Source organism: Pangasianodon hypophthalmus, chromosome 1, assembly GCF_027358585.1.
Source record: "Pangasianodon hypophthalmus isolate fPanHyp1 chromosome 1, fPanHyp1.pri, whole genome shotgun sequence".
NCBI lineage: Eukaryota > Metazoa > Chordata > Actinopteri > Siluriformes > Pangasiidae > Pangasianodon > Pangasianodon hypophthalmus.
Window position 1 is genome coordinate 23,543,805 of NC_069710.1, and position 21,293 is coordinate 23,565,097.

General features: G+C 38.4%; 2 protein-coding genes across 2 annotated transcripts; one reads left to right on the top strand and one right to left on the bottom strand.

Moving 5' to 3' along the window:
* Positions 1-1,903: 1,903 nt before the first annotated feature.
* Positions 1,904-9,430, top strand: mfap5 (microfibril associated protein 5). Its single transcript, XM_026939969.3, has 8 exons — positions 1,904-2,300; positions 4,079-4,141; positions 4,250-4,279; positions 4,407-4,439; positions 4,633-4,665; positions 4,756-4,843; positions 6,578-6,651; positions 8,482-9,430. The coding sequence occupies exons 2-8, from the start codon at positions 4,099-4,101 to the stop codon at positions 8,610-8,612; spliced, it is 432 nt and encodes a 143-aa protein (XP_026795770.2). The 5' UTR covers positions 1,904-2,300; positions 4,079-4,098; the 3' UTR covers positions 8,613-9,430.
* necap1 (NECAP endocytosis associated 1) lies at positions 9,026-21,246 on the bottom strand. Its single transcript, XM_026939966.3, has 8 exons — positions 21,084-21,246; positions 17,343-17,443; positions 15,370-15,474; positions 15,185-15,266; positions 14,967-15,075; positions 14,602-14,749; positions 14,087-14,186; positions 9,026-10,597 (listed from the first exon to the last, which is right to left on the bottom strand). Exons 1-8 carry the CDS (start codon positions 21,176-21,178, stop codon positions 10,540-10,542), a joined length of 798 nt encoding a protein of 265 aa, XP_026795767.2. The 5' UTR covers positions 21,179-21,246; the 3' UTR covers positions 9,026-10,539.
* Between the last annotated feature and the right edge of the window lie 47 nt (positions 21,247-21,293).

Genomic DNA, 21,293 nt, shown 5'->3' on the forward strand with positions numbered 1-21,293 from the left:
ACACAACATGGGAAGAACACAACACTAGAACCAGAAGACAGTGTAACACAATATGGGAAGTGAGGAAACTAGGACGTAAAAGATAAGAGTAAGAGTACTAGGTAACAAGCGTAATTTTCAGTAATTACTGCCTCAGTATCACTTCAGTAATTAATGCTTGCACATTATGACTAATCAGTCTCTTTCAACAACCTACAATTCTACATTCAGTTGTAAGTAATTGTATCTACACTCTTAGAAAACCGTTCTTTAAGAGTTCTTTACGGGGTATTTTATACATTTAAGTTCTATAGTTTGGAACCCTTTCTGATAGGGAAGCACAATGATGTAGGATACTATCTGGAACCCTTAAGGGTTTCCCCACAGGGGCAACCAATGCACCCTTAAAGGTTCTAGATTTAAATTTGATATATTTTAAATACTTTTTTTCTTGAGGATATTCTTCGCTACTAGTTACAGTGGCCCATACCTGGTCCACTGGTGGTTAACGGCAATGATGTCTCTATATTCATGTTAAAGAGACACCCCGAGACAAATTACCAGGTTCAGAACAAACAATATTTAAGAAAAAATAAGAAGCAGGAACAGTGAAAAAACTGGAGAATCCAGAGATCATGCATCTGTGACAATATTGTGCATATAAGTGCATTTATTATGTCTAGGTGCCATATGTTCTCTTTTGCTATTGAGATGATCAAAGTCACAAGCTCTTGCACTTTATGTGAATTATTGTAATATTATTGCAAATTAATCTTTTTTACAGTTTGATAGCTTTGTGACATGTGTGTGTAGCACTTCTAAATACTAGCACTTACACCACCATACTTTATGTTTAGATCTCATGGTGAGTATACTGTATATGCATGTAGTTGTGTAGCTCTGTGTGTGTGTGTGTGTGTGTGTATGTGTGTGTGTGTTTTAGTTCTGTTCTTTCTAAAATGCTCTCATACTAGTTTCTGGTGAGTTTTGTGGAATTTTAGTCTTAGCATAATATTAATATCCACTCCATTAATAGCTCTATGCTTGGATTGGTCCATTTCTGCCCCATTTGTCAGCTGCTTTGGATAAAATTGTCATCCGCTCCACTGAATACATCATTTACTGGTAAAGAGAGGTTAACTATGTGCTCGTCTGGGGCTTGAGAAGCAGGTTCACAGGTGGTGGGAAATAAATATGCCCGTCACCAATAAACAACACTGGAGATGATCCTGTGTTTACAGCCTGGCTTGTAGCCCTTGTGTGTGCTTTATTAAAACCCTGACACCCCACCATTCCTGCAATACCTGTGCAGAACAAAAAAAGACAGATTGTTCATGTCACACTGTGCTACTGGTTTGTGCTAGGTACTACTACATACATCCGTCAATGTGTTGTCGGCTCCTCTGTCCACCGCCTGCTCTACTGCTGCTCTGCGCAGTAAGGTGTCATGTGCAAGGTGAGTGTCTGGTTTTAAAACAGAGTTGTGGGAAGAACAAGCTAAATGTCACTTGGGTCTGGGTTTGGTAGGCTATGTGTAGATCGGGTTTCTGTACTAAATTGAGTCACCTAATAAATCCAGAGAGGGGAAGAGTCCACTTAAATTCACTTTCTTATAAACTACATGGGACTGACAAGAAGTAGACACTGTCGTGAAACCTAAATGGGTAAAATGGCCTGCTTCAGAGAATAAAATCATGAATCTCACATTTGGGGGTCAGGACTGATTTATCAGGGAAGAGACTAGCTGAGCTTACTCATTATCATTCCCTCAGAGTTAGAAAGATCCAGCTTAGACTTTTTTTGTCAATGGCCTGTGCTGATCCCTGGTGTTCAGAGTGTGTAACTGAAGAATATATTACACAAGTGCTTTCCCCCTTTAAGTTCAAAACTTCCAAAGAGGCTTCAGCAGTATGTGTCTCTTCTAACTACAGTTTCTTTTACAGAGCCATATATATCTGTGTTGGTGCATAGATCAGGGAGAGATGTAAAAAAGGAAGGAAAGAATACAGACAGGTAGACAGACAGACAGCTTAGATGGATGGATGGATGGATGGATGGATGGATGGATGGATGGATGGATAGATAGATAGAACAGCATTTTCTACACTGCATTTGTAAATATTTTTTATAACTGGTTAGTCATCCATATGAAGCCATCTGCCATGCAGGATACTTCCAATGCCCACATTCAGTCATTTTCGAAACAAGAGAGAGAGAGAGAGAGAGAGGCGGAGAGAAGGAGCAAGAACAAGCAAGAAGGCAAGAGAGAGAGAAGAAAAGGAGAGATCGATAGTTTCAGACAGAGCAACAAAAGGAGAATTGTAAGTATTCAAGCTTATTTTGAATTTCACTATAACCTATGGCATTCTCACACCTCTCTATAACATAACATTTACTACAGCACAGTGCGTATGTATGGTATCTATCATTAAACTGATGATGCTCATAAATAAGTGTTTTCACTCTGGCAGCGCCTGATTCCATTACCGATAACAGAGCACTGTTCAAGTTATGTAATTTTCATTATGACCTCGATTAGCGTTTAGAAACATGTACTTTTAAACACTGAAGATGTGTGTATGAGTATCTGCCAATAAAATAACCGTACATAAAAGTTTGTGTGTGTGTGTGTGTGTGTGTGTGAGAGAGAGAGAGAGAGAGAGAGAGAGAGAGTAAGGGTGAGTTTAAAGGGAGGGTTGGAAAGCACATTCTTTAGTGTGAACTCATGTCTTGGAGGCCTTACACCAAAATAAGGTCCAGAAAGGCAAAGAGGAGAGAGAGAGATGGAACAGCTGTAACTGATATCCATTGGAAGAAGCAAATAAATAAATCAAATAAATAAACGGATGCTCTTTACATCTTTTTCTCTCCCTTCTTTGCTTGCTGGATTAGGTTGAGAAATAAGGCTCCATTCCACATTTCTTGAAACAGTGAGAAAACTGATATAGAAAGGATCAGAAACATAGATCCTCCAATTAGTAATCCTTATTGCTCCTTTGAGAGGATATTCATGGTATTATAAAAACTTTTTGAAAAGCTTTTAACATGTTTATTATTTAAAATAAAATTGCATGTAGCAGTGTACTTTATGAAGTCCAACTAATTAATAAATACACTAAGATATCAATGCACTTTTTAGGTATGCAGTTACTTACAGAAACCCATATGTATACTATATACTGAGTGTGACTCATATCTTACCATACAATGTGTCAGCATCCTTCTACCCTGGAGGATTATTATTTGATAGGCTGCAACATTCAGTATACCTGCAAAGTGCACCTATAAGGTCTTCTTTTGCCAGAAATGTTCACATGTCATCTGGGTGAGACTAGAGTTGTACATCGGGACTCCATCGGGATCCCACAGGATGCAACAAAAAAGTCGCAAAAGTAGGACTTTGTTTACTTTCGTGCAGGCGCAAACAAGTGCCAGATATGAAGCTCGCAGGACAAATAAAGACCATATTGCCTGGTAAGGGTTGTCGTGGTTTAAATTGTGCCACTAGTTTGTTTATATTTTGGGAAATAAAACCAAGGAAATTTGTTAGAAAATTTCATGGGCAGGTACAAACGAAAATAATAGCTAATAACTAAAACACACAGATCTCCGGTTTAGGTCATTTATGATCAGCTGATGTAGCCGAGGCTGAGGAACTGTAAAAGCCAGAATTCGCACACATGCTGACAGTGTTGGCATTTCTATCTCTGTTTTTTTTCCAGGCTTTAAATCCAAATATATATATATACAGATATGGACATTTGAAGCACTAGACAGATACAGTTACAGATGTACATGTATAGATGTATGAACTAGCAAATGAATATATACATCATAGTGGAGCAGTTTGCAATCTGCATCAGTGTACCCAATTATACTATGTGATGTCCATTTACCAAAATGAGTACACATGAAGAAATATAAGCCCTGATAAGAAAAAGAGGACTTCATGCTTGTAGTTGGTGTACAAGAAAAAGTGAACCAAAATGTGTAGGAATATTGCAGCAGCAAAGCATTAAAAATAACAAACTAATCTTTAAAAAAAGTTCTTTTAAATGGAAAACCAACAGTTTGTTTACTCCTGACCTTTTTTCCATAGATCCCATACTACTCTGAGAGATGGCCTGCTACCCAACCGTTGTGTTTCTGTACTGTTTCTGTGGTAACGGTCCAAACTGCACAACACAAACAAATTATGCTAACTGATGTCAACAAAGGATTATTTGTTCTTCTCACTGTTGTTGCAAAATCGTATTTTTTTTCCGCACAGGGTTTGTTGCTGTTTGGGCACAGCCAAAGGGTAGGACAAACTTGTACTGTTTCTGATTAAATAACTTAATATGATCCACACTGATCAGTGTGTCTGTTCGTTTGTTGTTAATATATCAAAATTTTTGTTATTATTATAATTATTATTATTTCTTCAGCAACAGTGGAGTCACTCATAGAACTGCCAGCAGGTCAGTGTCTATATAAACACACAAAACCAGAGCAAGGGTTGGAGACAGAGAGTATGAGAGACAACAGTGTGACAGTACTTTGTGTCTTGTAGACTGTAGAGAGGAAACATACTTATTAGTATTATTATTTTTATCATCATCATTATTATTATTATTATTATTATTATAATTATTATTATTATTATTTCTTCAGCAACAGTGGAATCGGTCATAGAACTGCCAGAAGGTCAGTGTCTATATAAACACACAAAACCAGAGCAAGGGTTGGAGACAGAGTATGAGAGACAACAGTGTGACAGTGCTTTGTGTCTTGTAGACTGTAGAGAGGAAACGTACCCGTGTACTAGGATGTACTCTGTCCATCAGCCCAGGAAGACATGCCTCAAATCCATGTGCATTTACAGGTATCATACGCACATGTACACACTTCTCTGATTGCTTTATGTATTTTTGAAATGCTTCTTTCTGCTAGGGAATGTCTTTTTTTTATTACTTCTTTGTTTCCTTGTCAACCACACAAGTGCAGTTGTATTATGTGTATATATACATTTTCATTTAGTCTTTTAACATTCATCCAGAGTGACTTAAACATCTAAAGAGTTGAAAGCACAGTGATACAAAGCACCCAGTGAATCTGCAAGGTTTCATAACCTGAGAGACAAGAGACAATGTTAGTCTCTATTAACGTACAAAAGGATCGTTTTATACCTAACTGCACAAACAAATAATATGTTCAGGAAACCAAAAAGTTTATCCAAAACAAAATCAGTAACAGAAAGGACCATTTCAAATCCATGTATATAAATAATAAAACAAATATCTTAAAGCCAATAAGTAATATAAAATGCAATCAATGCAAGTTAAGCACAGAGAAAATAAAAGAAGGTATCCTAAATAATGTGTGAAGAAGAAGGTCTTTAGACCCTAGCAGAAACAGTAGACACAAGTGTTCAAAATCTCTTCAAAAAAGGACATTCTGGTCATCTTGAATTTAGTCTCACAAACCAGACCATTAGCTTTATTAAAGAGTCTGCTTGGTTTCATCCATAAATGTGTAGCCAGTAAGCAAATACCTTTGAGACTCCAGTTTACTCACGACTAAATGCTTCAAACAAAGCTCTTGAATAACTTTTAAAGAAAATATTCTATGATATATTTTTTTTTAAATCCTGTGACTAGATCATAGTCGAAAAAGCTCATTGTGTCACAGAGTTCAAAAAGTTTTCCCACTAGAAACCAGCACACATTAGTGTGTATAAATTTAAGTACATCAGCCATCAACATTCTGAAGATTGTGGCCAGAAAAGTGCACAAAAATACCAGACACTCTGATCATTAGAGGCTGAATCTATCCTGAAGACAGATGTGGTGTGCAGGTGTGTAGATTTGAATCAGAGTACAAAGATAATGTGGTGCAGAGCCCTTTCATGCATGGAATGCAAAGGCAAGAGTTTTGAATTTGGATTCTCGTTGGAACAGGAACTAAGTGGTGTGACTTCAATAGGGGGCTTCAAAAAGAGAGAACAAGAGAGAATATGGACCAGGCAACTAGCAGCATTTTAAGGAGCTATTGCACATAAAGAAAAAAAAACACCAGAGGAGATTTGCAGTAGTCATGTCTAGTAATAATTGGAGCATATTTTTCTGATGTTATGAGGTAGAAATCTGCAGGATCTGGTGGTTGAAGTGATATAATCAGATAAGTTAAAACCATAGTCACAGCAAGATTCTTACCCACGCACGCCGATGAACTATGATGGTGTCTATCATGATTGACAGGTCTAACTGAGGGAAGAAGCTCTTTGTTGATTGTTGATCTTGGTAGATTAGTTCAGTCTTGTCGAGGTTGAGTTTTAGATGATGGGTTTTTATCCATGAGATATCAGAAAGATAGTCTAAAGTTTTCAGAAAAACTTGGTAGGTGGGTAAAGAAAAGGTTGTATGTCAGCAATCATAAGAAAAAACATGATATCTGATCACTGAGCACAGTAATTTAGTATAAATGGAGAACAAAAGTGGACCAAACATTGACCCCTGAACGACAACACACATCAGACTTTCTTCTATTCACAATCTCTGCCTGTATCAAACATGTCAGGTGTGAAATACAGTGTAGACAATAATTCTGTCTCTTGTAGTCTTCGCCGAATCTACGTGATCAACAAAGAGCTCTGCGTGAAGACTGTGTGTCCACAGGAGGAGCTACTGAAAGGTGGGGCAACTAACAATTGTCTTATAATGGACAGAAAGGGCAAACTGTAGTTTTAAATGCAGTAATACTTGTATGTTCATGTCTCCAAGAAATGTATAATTTAATATGATGTTAACTAGCATACAGTCAGCTCCAGAATTATTGGCACCATAGGTAAAGTCTAAAAAAAAAAAGCTTATGAAAAAATATCTTTGTTAATTAGTATAATCTTCCACTGAAAATATGACAGAAATATAACCTTTAATTGAATTGAATTGAATTGAATTTATTCTAAGACAATTTTGAAAAATAATAATCAAAATATATTTTAACAAAACCATTACTGGCATGCCTAGAAATTTGTATAAACGAAAATGTAAGTCACATGTGTTCCCATTTACATTTTATTTCTTTAAATTCATCTGAGTGTTTAGGAACTCTTAAGTGGTCAACCATGAAGTCCTGTTTCACTGTTCTATAAATATGAGGTGACATAGAGGCCAACTTCCCTTAATCATTCATCAACATGAGGAGGAACAGAGAATACACAAAACAAATGAGACAAAAGCATGTCGATCTTCATGAACCAGGTAAAGTCTATGAAAACTTTACACTATATGGCCAAAAGTTTGTGGGCACCTGATCATCACACCCATATGTGGGCCTTCCTGCCACGACCCCAGTGAACACCTTTGGGATGAACTGGAACGGCGACTGTGTCCCGGGTCTCTTCGCCCAACATCAGTTCTGGACCTCACTAATGCGCGTATGGCTGAATGAGCATAAATCCCCACAGCCACACTCTCAAACCTAGTGGAAAGCCTTCCCAGAAGAGTGGAGGTTATTATAACAGCAAAAGGGATGTTTGGCCATAAAGTGTATCTACATGCCTGGAAATGCCCATATCCACTGACAATAATTAAGAAGATAAGAATTAAGAAGAAGAAATGTATATTTTGCCTCAACTCACAATAAGGAGGATGGTTACAGAGTCAAAATTTTGTTCAATAATTTTGAAACTTGCAAAAGACAATTTTGGGGTCACCAAGTTTCCAAATCTATAATTAGACGCCATGTCCATGCCAATAAACTATTTGGCAGTCGTGCACTATAACCAGGTTGTATGGTCAGATGAGTCAAAAATAACGCTTTCTGGCAACAAACATGCAAGAGCAGTTTGGCATAAAGGATCTGTGATGATGTGGGGCTCTTCTTAAAATACATGGTATCACAGACGCCATGAAGGTCCAGGAGATTTCATATGAAAATCCAGCAGCCTCTCTGATTATTGTTGGAACATCCAGCAGGACAATGATCTACAATATATAGTTAAATCCATACAAAAATGGTTTATTGACCACAGAATCAAGGTTTTGACCGTCCCATTGCCATCCCAGTCCTCTGACTTAAACCCTATTGAAAATAGGAATGTACACAAGGAGAAGTATAGGAGAGTACACAAGAGAATATCTAGGACCCTGGACGATCTGGAGAGATTTTGTATTGGGGAGTGTCTCAGATTCCTTGCTCTTTATTCTCCAGTTGGTTCTGTTATGCTGTCAAATGGAGATTGTACAAAGTACTAAATGCAGGGCTGTAAATAATTGTGATATGTGGTTTTGTTAAAAATATTTTCTTAGAAGAAATTTCCTTCAGTTAAAGATTAGCTTTATTTCATACATTCATTGTGAGATTAAGATGAATTCTTAAGGCTAAGAATTAACTGAATCTTTATTATTAACTCATCTTTAGTAAGGGTGCCAATAATCCTGGAGCTGAGTGTATATTTCCATTGTTCCTATTTTTGTTGCTGAAGATCCAACCCCACCCTTCTCCCTCTCTTTCTATTAGCGGAACTATGCAGAGAGAAATCTGGCTGGCCCAAACGACTTCAGCGGTCAACCAAAAAAAACACTGGCTTCCCGGTAAAACCGGAACATGGGCGACCAATGACAAATGCAGAGACAGAACGAGAAAGATAGAATAAAGAAGTACATTATAGAAGGACAGGCGACTCATTTAAACAAACACAACTACAAATTTGCATAATGTTTTTATTTTGAACTTTGTGGTCAGATTTGTGGTTCAGTGTGCTTTTTAACTCTAGCTTGCATTCTCTTTTCTTTATTACTGCAAGATAATTTCTCACCGCAAGTTGAGTGTCACACAGCAGGGTCCAAAAGTCTGACACCACATTGAAAATCCCTGATTTTTTCATTTAAAATTGGAAATAAACAGAAGGTTTAAAATTTTTGAAACATTTAAAACAGCAGTATATCCTGAATATTGACTATTCAAGATTCTGCACTATTCCTAGGTCCCTATGTAAATCTAAGCAAATCAGTGATATTGAGCATGTTAACTGCTTTGTACGAAAGGTGAGATTTTCCTGATGTCTAATCTCTTCTATTGAAGCACATGTTCAGACTACAGTCCAATGGATTTGATTTCAAATGCAGCATAAGGTTTTGCACAAACCTGTGGAGTCTGTGTCAGCTCGAGTGCACAGTCATTAAAGCAAAAAGGGGACATACCAAGTTGTTGTCAATGATATAACGTGTAATGAAAATTGTTGTATCAAATTAGAAAAGAAAGCAAAATAGAAGCATTGTCACTAGTGCTCTCAGACTTCTGGACCCTACTGTGTATATGGACTGATATTTTGCTGAATATATCCACATTATTCACGTTATCAATATCTGTATTTTCATGAGTTCATCTTTTATCATTCAGTGTTTCAGTGTAAGTAAAAAGTATGATGCTCATATAGCAAATAAAATATTTCCTTTCATGACAATAATTTGGTTCTATAATGGTATTAGAACAATAATTCAAGTCCAAATGGTCACTTTCTCATGAATCAACTTGTATTGTTTATTACATTAACTTTTATATTTATACATATACAACATAGTGTTTTTGAGATTATACATATTTGTTTTATATGACTAGAATGAACACACACGATGAAAAAAAAAAGACAAAATAAATTCTGCTTCCTGCTAATTGCAGTAACAGCCGATTCACCTCAGTCAGAAATAAACATTGTCACAGTTACAGTCACATAAAATAGCTCAATTATCTGTACTGCACACTAGAACACTGCAATCTGTCATGTGAGACACACATTTATATGTAGAGTCTTTTAAGTATGTAAAATTTGGTCTAGCCACAAAAAGTATGTGCTATCGCAAGGCATTGGGACTTTGACCTCTTATTTCAATATGATGGCATTCATCTGAATATTGCTGCTAGGACAGATTAGGCTTTATTAGAGCCATTCCACATATTAGTGCAGTTCACAGAAAGCAAAGGTGAAGGTGCAGTCATAACACCATAAATCTTTATCAGTGCTTCACAGCAATGAACGAATGACTTATTTCCAATGAGACTAATTGCATATCGTCAGGAAGGAGCACTGATACTGGAAAACGAAAAGCAGTGCCACCAGTACCACAGTTGGTTCACATTACTAAATTTTTTTTGCATTGACACCACCAGAGGGTGACACAATCATTTCATTTGCACTGAACACCTTTGAGCTCGCATTAGAAAATGAGCTTGTTCCACCTAACAACTTGTTCCTGTTAAAGTAAACACATTTCCAAATATACACATAATTAATATATGTCCTTCTCGAGGCTCTCAAGACTATGAATGTAGAATACATAAATAAATAAAATAAATAATTGTTTGACCAAACATTAATGTGGACGTCATAAATTAACAGTGCAAAAAAAAAAAAGGACAGAGGACAAATGTGTGTGTGTGAGTGAGTGTGTGAGAGTGTGAGAGAGAGAGAGGGGGGGGGGGGGGGGGGGGGGGGGTACAGGTAAACATAAGTGATAGCTAGCTTTAGTGTTTGACGAGTAGGAACAGGGACATGAAGTGAGCAGTGCGATCACATACTCAGAACTGGACCCAGTTTGTGGAGGCAGACTCCGGCTTGGAGGACTGAGATGACAAGCTGTGTGTGAGAGAGAGAGAGAGCGAGAGAGAGAGAGAGAGAGAGAGAGAGAGAGAGAGGCAGAGAAGCTGACATTTATTCATCTAAACACCTAAGTCACCAATTTATACAGACCAGAGAAAATATGCAGTCATACACCCACCCTCACAAAAAACGTCACAGAATGTCTTTGCAATAGGTTGATCAGCTGATCAGTTAAAGCTGCACCATACAAGATTTAAAGCTCCTTTCACCTTATTTTCATTTTCAATTTTTTTTTATTTTCAATTATTTTCTTACTATTATCAATAAGGTCTGTGGTGAACTTACTACTGACTGCAAAAGGAGGACTGGTGGTCTGGGCTATTGGAAGTTCGTGATATCGGCTAATTCCAAGTACAAATCAGAATTAGTGACTGTAATGGGTACTCATAATAATTCCATTTTTTTTTTTTTTTACTTTTATGTAAAAAAAAAATAACATGGACCTACAAGAAAAGTAATGTCAGTAATGCGCTTAAAGCAAGTGTACCATTTGCCTGAGAAAAAAAGTTGAACAAGAGCAGCCATGCAGCACAGACCCCATGATGCAAGAGGCTGTCCTGATTGCCAGATGAGTGTAAATATGTGTTACCACTTGTATGTGATCAAATAAAGTTTATTAGCCCAACATGATTTAACGTCTCACTGGCAGGTAGCACATTCACAAAGTTTACACTTACATTTATTCATTTAGCAGACGCTTTTATCTAAAGAGACTTACAAATGAGGAAATACAAGCAAAGCAGGGCAGAGAACAATACAAGTAGTGCTACCATGCAAGATTTTTAATTAACTGCTAGAGGAGCAAAGTGCACACAGCAGAGGGGTAAGAACCACTGTAAGTGCAGATTTCTTTTTTTTTTTTTTTTTTTTGAGTGGGGACAAGTTAGTTATTAGTTAAGTGTTCACGGAAGAGGTAGGTCTTTAGCCATTTTTTGAACATAGTGAAGGATTCTGCTGTCTGGATTGAGGTTGGAAGTTCATTCCACCACTGAGGGACAGTCAGTTTGAAGGTTCTGGACCTCATGCCTTGCTGGATAGGCACTACCAGGCCTTGGTTGTTGACTGATCGCAGGTCGCAGGAGGGAACATAAACCTCAAGGAGAGCGTTGAGGTCAGGGGGGGTGCTGTTTCAGACAAGGACTTGACTTTGATGTAGGCGGCTACAGGAAGCCAGTGGAGGGAGAACAAGAGGCGTGTGACGTGGATCCTTTTGGGCTGGTTGAAAACAAGGCGTGCTGATGCATTCTGAATCATTTGAATGGGTTTAAATTCAAAGGCCCGGGAGTAGTGCATTGCAGTAGTCCAGTTTTGAGATAACAAGAGCCTGGACTAGTAGCTGTGTGGCATCAGTGAGATAGGGTCTGATTTCTTGATGTTATACAGAATGAACCTACAGTTGTTGAAATGTGGTCTGTAAAGTTCAAGTGGTCTGCAAAAGTCACCTCAAGGTTTCTGTCCTGGTTGGCTTGAGTGTGGTTGAGCCTAGCTGTACGGTTTACAATCATAATCAACCGCAACAGTGATCGAGGTTGAATTATAGATCAAATGATATTTATAAGGGCCTACATTATACAGTAATATGAATATTGCATTTTTGTGATGTTTCTAGCTACAAACCAGCTGTTGTTTCTTAGCAAGTGACCTAATATAGAGTCTGAGTGTAAAAATAAGCTTGCATGATCATAGCAGTGCTACCCAGGACTAGTGTGAGCACTTGTAATCTTGCTAAGTAGGTTAGCAAAATCCAATTAGGCTGTATTACTAGCAAAGCTGCTATGCTAATGAGGCCTTGATTTAAATTAAATTAAATTAAATTAAATTAAATTACATTAAATTAAATTAAATTAAATTAAATTAAATTAAATTAAATTAAATTAAATTAAATTAAATTAAATTAAATTAAATTAAATTAAATGATTGGGATATTGTTGTGGCTTGAGTTTTGAAGTTGAGATTTTTTACAAAAAGACAAACAAATCATTCCAACATTGCTGTAGCTCACCTTAAGGGGTAGAGATATAATCGTATGCAATGACCCTTTAAATGTTGCTTTCTCAAGCGGGTAAAACCATTAAGGACTCCAGTGACCCACACCACAGTCTGTTCTTGTTGCTCATGTTGCAGTATGAGAGCAAACACAGAGTGCTTCAGGAGAAGCTACTTCCCACATCGTATCTGATTCCTCAGTGAGAATGCACTTTGGGTACGCACGACACATGCACATACTGCACTTTATGACCCTCTATCTCTTACTCTGGACAATCCACACAAATATTTTTGCACACACCTGAGACAATCTGTCTAATTCTGACTTGCCACACTGTGTCTACCACTGTCTTTCGTGATTTTTGTTGCATGGGTCCCCTTATGTCTCTTATGTTTATTGTACTATGTACACTTCCAGAATCAGGTCTCCTGGTGTATGATTATCTCTACATCATTACCATTTCTCACTGTGGACTCTCACACTCATGCACTCCCATTCCCAAACGTTTTGGACAAACGACTTCAAATGGACATTAAGAATTTTCAGCGACCTTAAGTTTTGGCATTTTGGTTTCTCCTCATTATTTACCATCACGTAACTCTATATTCAATAAATGTTTCAGCATATTTTCATGCTCATTTATGACTTCTTGTCGTGAGTCAGACTCACTCTATATTATTGAGGAACTAGCAAAATTAGATGGATGGAGAAATTTGGCCATTTTTATTGCTGAACGCCTACATTGTGCAGCATGTTAGGATGGAGAAAAAAAGGTTAAAATAGCATGTACACTATTCATTTCTAATGTGGCTTATTTGACTGTATCTCCCCGTAACGTGTCAAAATAGTGGTATACAAAAATTTTGTAGTTAGAGACATATTCATAATACACTATATGGCCAAAAGTATGTGGACACCTAAGCTTCAGACCCATATGTGGGCCTTCCTAAACTTTGTTACCACAAAATTGGAAGCAAACAATTATATAGGACATTTTGTTTTGTATGCTGTAGCAGTACACTTTCCTTTCACCAAACCTGTTCCAGCATGACAACGCCCCTGTGCACTAAATTTATTTGAAAAAATTAAAGCAAAAAAGGAGATTGTGAGTTTCTCTCATCATCCCAATTGTAAATCAAGCAAACCTACACTGGGTCCCAACCCCTAGTTTGGGAACCCCTGGTATAGTCTATTTCTACAGCTCTGTATATAGATCCTGTTTAGCTTGACTACTATGATTGGTTATTGTTGTTGTTGTTGTTGTTGTTGTTGTTGTCAGTGCCTGTAAGGATAGTTTTTTTTCCACAATGAATATACTGTGTATAGCTCCATAAATGTGAAACTTGAAACTTGTTACTGACTGCTTGGACTTCACTGTGATGTTACACTGTCCACCAGGCAGCGCCAAAAGCGTTTTGAAATGTGGTTTCAATCTAACCATACAACCATGTCAAGCTCTTTTATAGGTGGTGCTTTACCTGTCAGATGTAAAATCTCCCCACAGGTCAGCATTTGTGCTAGGAGGAGTTGGCTGGACCAAAGTGTTAGAATCATTGCTGTCTAGGTCCAGCAAACAACCTGAGGAGAGGACAAAAAAATGTGAACAATAGTCAACTGAGACCTTTACAGTGCCTTGCATAAGTATTCACCACCACCTCCTTGAACAACCTGGAACCGAAAAGGACTAAACTAGGATTATAAGGTATGTCATGAATCTACACAAAATGGCCCATAATATTGAAGTGGTGGAGAAAAATCATTATGTTTCACAAAATTATTCACAAATAAAAATCTCAGAAGTTTGCAAGTATTGACCCCCTTTGCTGTGAAACCACTAACCCTAAATTAGTTCTGCTGTAACATAACTAGATGAATGAAGTGGACCTGTGTGCAATTAAAATATAATGTGATCCCAATATAAATACAAGGCTTGTTAAAACCAGATCCAGTTAAACTCAGAGCCTCTCTGACCTGAGAATAAATCACAACATACCTATGTTGCTGCCACTCGTTAGTGGTTCTGTGTTGTTATTGGTGGAGGTGACTGAAGGAGGCGGAGCAATTTTGCCACTCGGAGGAGGTGGAAGCAGTCCAAGGCCACCTGAACTTTGTGGACGGGACTTGTCTCTCTTTTTGCTTTGCTGGATAAAAAATGAAAGGGACAAGGTAAATTAATAAACAATATTCTATGTATTGAAGGCCTCATTTTCAAATGTCTGAGCTTGAACTTAATCTTAAGAATCACATTTCTGTTCAGTTCAATCTATTCAATATACAGTACATTCGACCTCTATTACAGAAAACAGCAGCATTATCTCTTAATGTGTGTAGGAAACTGTGAAAATAAAGAGCTTTTACCCCAATGTTAAGAGTGATGGTCTGACCTTCTTTAAAACCCAAGTCTAATTTAGGGCCCAAGTCTGGAGTTTGAGCCTGCTTACTCAACTCATTATCCTGCTTTACCCACCTGAGAGAGAGAGAGAGAGAGACAATTAGAGAGAGTCATTAGAGCCATAATCTAATTACCTGACCCAACGGGTTATAAAATCCAAAGGATACGAACACAAGAAACATACTTGAAATGATCCTGCAAAGCCACGTTGAAATCAAACGCATCTCCCCGGTCACCAAATCCGATGCCGATGAAGGCACTACGACCTGAAAAAGAAAGGGGGAGGGGTGGTGGTGGGGGGATTTGGTGTCTAATTTTGAGAGGTGGTATTTTATTCAGATTGAAAATATAAAACGCCATCTAACTCACCGCCGTCATCTTGAATCCTAAGAACAAAGTAGCGGCTTGAGTCACTTACAGTTTCGACTGCAATACCAGGATACTGCTCCACCGGGGCTTGAGCAAACAGCTCCCCTACAGGATGGGATGGAACAGCATTAACTATCGGAACCTCTCGCTACGCTTGCCCCAAAACAAACAATTAACACCCCCGATTATGAAAAAAAAAACAGTATTCGCTTTAAAACAATAAACAATTACAAAAAGCTCTTATTATACTTCTCCTTTGCTTGTTTTTCATCATTCCGGATTCACTTTAGGGCTGACCCAGATGTGTATCAGTAATTATAAGGTAGATTAAAGATTGCCCTTAGTGCTTGATGTACTGCTAATATGGATCACTACATTCTTTTAAAAATAGCAAGTGGGTGATGGTAAAGGAGGATGACACGGTAGCTGGAAAAATCAGCCGGATTTTCCAGGTGCTGCAGTTTAAGTATATTTTAATCACCCAACATTTATTTCTGCATATTTTGATCTCGTTTTATCATATCTTTAATGAAAACAGAATAAGGTTCCAGAGTATTCCAGGCTATTGTCAGTTTGAAATGAAAAAGCAAATGAACGCATCCTACACAGACTATAAATACACCATTTACTCACAAGTGTGAAGTCTTGAGCTATATAACGAACATCTTCCTTGCTGTGTTCCAGTCTAGGATCATATCTGCTTCTTCAGTACAAGTTTGCCAAATTCATGTACCCCTTAGCTGTATTGGATTTACTAATCTGTCCTGACAGTCATACGTGTGTGTGCTTGTGTGTATGCTACTACTGGGTACTACATCATCTTCTGACCTGAGATCTTATCCTCTAGTTTAATATAGGCCTTGGACTGCTTCCACCTCCTCCGAGTGGCAAAATTGCTCCGCCTCCTTCAGTCACCTCCACCAATAACAACACGGAACCACTAACGAGTGGCAGCAACATAGGTAGGTTGCGATTTATACTCAGGTCTGAGAGGCTCTGAGTTTAACTGGATCTGGTTTTAACAAGCCTACAACCTGGAACCAGGTTTCCACGTTTTAATAATGGATTTAATGGTACTCCACAGGATGTTCAAAGTTTGGGATTTTATTTTATTAATAACCTGATTGATACTTTTCACGAGCTATGTCCCAGGCTTATTTTGATAGCTCCTTGGTCTTCATGATGCTGTTTGTTAAAGATAAGATAAGATAAACTTTATTGATCCCACAGTTGGGAAATTCACTTAACACAGCAGCTCACAGATAGTTAAAGTGCAGGAAGAAAGAAAAAGGAAGGAAGAAAGAAAAGTTAAAACTATAACTATATATGCACCCTTAGGAATAATAAAAGAAATAAAATTATATAAAATTATATAAAATTTATAAAAATATTGCACAGATGAATATCACAGTAATGCAGTGTTGTAAGAAATAAAATTATATAAAATTATAAAATATTGCACATTTGAAAGTTACAGTAATGTGGTGTTGTAAAGTCTGACAGTCACTGGTATGAATGACCTGCGGTAGCGCTCCTTCCTACACTGGGGGTGTAGCAGTCTGCTGCTGAAAGAGCTACACAGGGCCTCCACAGTCCCATACAGGGGGTGAGAGGTGTTGTTCATAATAGATGTCAGCTTGGCTAACATCCTCCTCTCACCCACCACCTCCACAGAGTTTAGGTCTTGTTTAGGTCTGATCTCTAACAAACTTGCCTATATTCCAGGCTATTGTCAGTTTGAAATGAAAAAACAAATGAACGCATCCTACACAGACTATAAATACACCATTTACTCACAAGTGTGAAGTCTTGAGCTATATAACGAACGTCTTCCTTACGGTGTTCCAATCTAGGATCATATCTGCTTCTTCAGTACAAGTTTGCCAAATTCATGTACCCCTTAGCTGTATTGGATTTACTAACCTGTTCTGAGAGTCATACGTGTGTGTGCGTGTGTGTATGCATCTTCTGACCTGAGATCTTATCCTCTAGTTTAATATAGGCAACTTTTCCCCTGGCCGTCACTCTCATTCGGCCTGTCCAGTCAGGAGCGTCCAACTTCCAATCAGCTGCCCTGCAAGACACAAACAAATAACAAACCAAACAACAAGATGATTATGGGAGTGGTCATTATTAAGTGTAGTGACTGACATGGTAGTTCCATGTTAGTGTGTGTGTGGCATTTGAACGAATGTATCAGGCACAGCTCTGTTAGGGTTTTTCTTACTGGCCAATTTTTCTTAGATACACCACAATAAGATAACTTATAACTACCAGCGTCATCTTTGTCCATGCACAATTATTCGCTAACCCAGGGGGCATCAACTAGCAGACTAGCAGTTCAGACACAGACCCAGCAAAGTATTTCGGCGGATTTAAAGAAATACTGAAAAAAAATATATACATATATATACTGCAGCAGAGCTGATAAACAAGTGGAAAAAAAAAAAAACTGGCCATAGTTGAGTGACTCTAGTTTTACAAACAAGCTCAGCTTCTGCAGCAGATCCTCTGTTGTGGTTTATCAAATCAGAGGCATGTATGTAAATTATTTAACTGAAGGAAGCTCATCAGACCAGTGACTACTTAAAGGGCTAAAGATATTAGTTGAGAAAGGGCAGATTTTTCATAGACTTTCATAGATTTTTTTTTACCCTCTCTGATCTGATTAATGAACTTACAACATGGTTTGTTTAAAAAAAAAATCTAAAATGTTTAAAGATGAATGGACAGAGAAGTATGTGTTTATTCTCCTCACATCATATTCAAAACAGATATGCCTCATCTGTTCAGAATGAAATGGTGCTAGTCAAATAAACATGAAACATCACTAAGAAACAAAACATAAAAACGTCAAACTGTCTTATTTATAGCCATAAACTAATCCTAATGGTTACATATTAAAAATGGTGTCTGTTGTCATCATTCAGTCATGTGAGTTACTTAGTTACTAACCCTAGGAAATAACTGTACAAAAATATGTTTTATTTGAATACCCCTGGACTAGCTCTACGTCAATGTCTATATCAGCTCGCAGAATGATGCTGGCTTGATATTTTTGGCTTGTAGTCTGTTTCTCAACAGTGGCACTGAGGCATTTAAAAATCCCATCAACACTGCAGTGTTTAATACACTCACACCAGCTCCATACACACTACCATGTCAGTGTCACTGCTGTGCTCAGAACGGTGAGCCACCCAAACAACATCTGCGCAGCAGTTTTCCTATGGTGGTCCCTTTCCAATAGCCAAAGGCAGAAGGGGCTGACAAACAGCGCATATTAACAGATGGGCTACACTTATTTATGCCACAGTTGAATTAGTTGAATTCACTAATCAGAAGATGTGGATTCATTTTCTTTAACAGTGCAGCTCTGACAGTAGTTCTGGCTGTAACATAAACGACAGGGTTACATTAATGCGCTAGTTCTAGTACGTTATTGTTTCTGTAGTAACGGCTCATACACAGGGACTTGTATGATGAAAGATCAACATGAGTTAAGCCTAATAATAAACAAATTAACACAATGTGTTATTATTAACAACAAAAACATATAATCATTGACACTGTGTGGTTTTCTGTTAGGAGTTAATTTATCCTGAATGGAATGAGTCTCCAGTGTCAGCACTTTGTAAGGATCAGTACGTTTTCTGCCAGGAGTTTTCGCTTCCCAGTTTCTAGGTAATGTAACAAGCTGCACTTTTTGTCTTATTAACTTCACAAGAGAGAAAAAAAGAGAGGCTGGTGATAGAATGACTATTCGTAAACAAAAATGATAACATAAGTGATAACATAAGTGATAACAGGAACTAACTTGTCTCACGGATGCTCCTCTACAATTAACATAACTATAAACAATGACGAAGTGTGATGTTCAATTAATGTCTAGTTCAGCCATGAAACTCTATCCGTGTGCTGATTGGTTCCCTCGATGCCAACGCTGCAGCCTATTGGCCACGCTTCTCTATCTACACAACCCTTTATTATCCTGACTAACTCTCTATGCATGGCCTCAGTGTGTGCTAAGACATTTTCTCATTCTACCCTGCTCCTCCCCAGCTCCATCGTATAGATCTATCTTGCTAAGCATCAGCAGCATCGTAGCAGACCAAACCTACCTACACTTCATTTTAAATTAGATTAGATTCAACTTTATTGTCATTGTACAGAGTACGAGTACATAACCAATGAAATGCAGTAAACACTCTTGGGCACTTGGGCACTTGGGCACTTGGGCAGTGGTGGCTCAGTGGTTAAGGCTCTGGGTTACTGATCAAGAGGTTGGAGGTTCAAGCCCCAGAACTGCCAAGCAGCCACTACTGCGCCCTTGAGCAGGGCCCTTGAGCAAGGCCCTTAACCCTCTCTGCTCCAGGGGCGCTGCATCATGGCTGACCCTGTGCCCTGACCTAACAAGGTTAGGACGCTGGGATATGCGAAGAAAAAGAATTTCACTGTGCTGTAATGTATATGTGACAAATAAAGGCTGCTTCTTCTTGGCAGCAGTGGGATTTCCATCAATAAAGCTGTTAAATTCATTCCGAGAGTCATGACTGGAAAAAAAAACTGTAACCATTGATAAATCGCTGTGGTATAAGAGGAATTAAGCATTTCGGGGTATGTTATAGGAAAAGATTCAACTTTTGACCACCCCAGGACTGTTGTTTCTTGACAGAACGGCCCATTGTGTGTTTTTTTCCCCTTACAAATTGTATACCTACAAAGCGTACCTGTATATGTACTTTATAATACGTCCACTGAGTGCATGTACAAGACAATAGGTGCATCCATGGGAGCACTTTTTAATTGTGGAATCTGAAAACCACGGCATCATACCCTTGTGATGATTAACATCTGCTATGCTGTGGTCATAGCTTAAATGAGGAAATAATCACCAGAAAATACGCTTGACTTTATGGTTCATTTTCCATCTCTTATATCCGATTACAACATGAGAGATGTCACGTTCTGATGCCCTTGGGATGATTTGTCCAATAATCATTTATTACTCAGCAATGAAACGTGCTGTAGTGCTCACTTCTCCCACGCGACTGTCGATGAACCAATCATCATCCAGGAAGAGGATTAAACAAACCCCGCCGTCCAGTCATTGTCCGGAATCTACTGACGTCAGCATATTAAGTGAAAACGTAAACACGATGTCTCAATCTAGCCTTCAAACATCCTTTCAAGCACACAGACGCACAAAGCAAATGTGAAATGTATTAGCAAGGCATTGCTTACTGATTACGCACTCCAGTAAAACTCGAACAGTCATGAGTTCAGTGCAGTGAATGATGACTGATGAGGATGATACAGCATGAGCAGCATGCACTGAAGCTCTTTTCATGTCCATTCCACACACAGATGATGAGGCTTTGTGACATGTGATGTGAAGTCTAGATACACTGAGAAACTGAGAAATTACACCAACCCTCTACGAAGAGGAAGAAGCTCAATCACACCTAACACACTCACTCAATCTCGGTGTGTCTACTGCGTAATAGCTAGTAGGCCTAAATCCTGTGCAGCATCAATAAACATGTATTTTACTGACTATAAACACGACGCGCGCTCAAGAACATGACGGTGCTGAAAGGGTTAATGACGCTGACGGCGTGCCGCTGATGCGCCTCAGTATGTTCTCCAGGGTAAAAGATGAAGTGAAAGATGCCGGTAAAGATGAAGGTCATGGCTCAGAGGTATCACAGCTTTACCTGACGGCGCGGTTCGACGCTCGCGGTGGAATTCGGTAAACATTGACGTCAGGTTTGACACACAGAACCGACTCGTATTCCACCTCAGCCGCCATCTTGGATTTTCATTCAGCCGCTTGTTTGCTGCAGCCTGGTCTCGGGGGTTAACGGAACCGTTAACGTCGTAGTACACCGTGTATGGGCGCACCACATTCTTCCGCGTCAGCACTG

Coding starts and splice junctions, on each gene's coding strand:
- necap1 (XM_026939966.3), bottom strand. CDS start 21,178: ATGGCGGCTGAGGTGGAATACGAGTCGGTTCTGTGTGTCAAACCTGAC. Junction 17,444..21,083: donor GCGTCGAACCGCGCCGTCAG/GTAAAGCTGTGA, acceptor TGTGTCTTGCAG/GGCAGCTGATTGGAAGTTGG. Junction 14,750..14,966: donor CCATCACTCTTAACATTGGG/GTAAAAGCTCTT, acceptor TTTTTTATCCAG/CAAAGCAAAAAGAGAGACAA.
- mfap5 (XM_026939969.3), top strand. CDS start 4,099: ATGGCCTGCTACCCAACCGTTGTGTTTCTGTACTGTTTCTGTG. Junction 4,142..4,249: donor GTTTCTGTACTGTTTCTGTG/GTAACGGTCCAA, acceptor TTTTCCGCACAG/GGTTTGTTGCTGTTTGGGCA. Junction 4,440..4,632: donor ACTCATAGAACTGCCAGCAG/GTCAGTGTCTAT, acceptor TTATTTCTTCAG/CAACAGTGGAATCGGTCATA.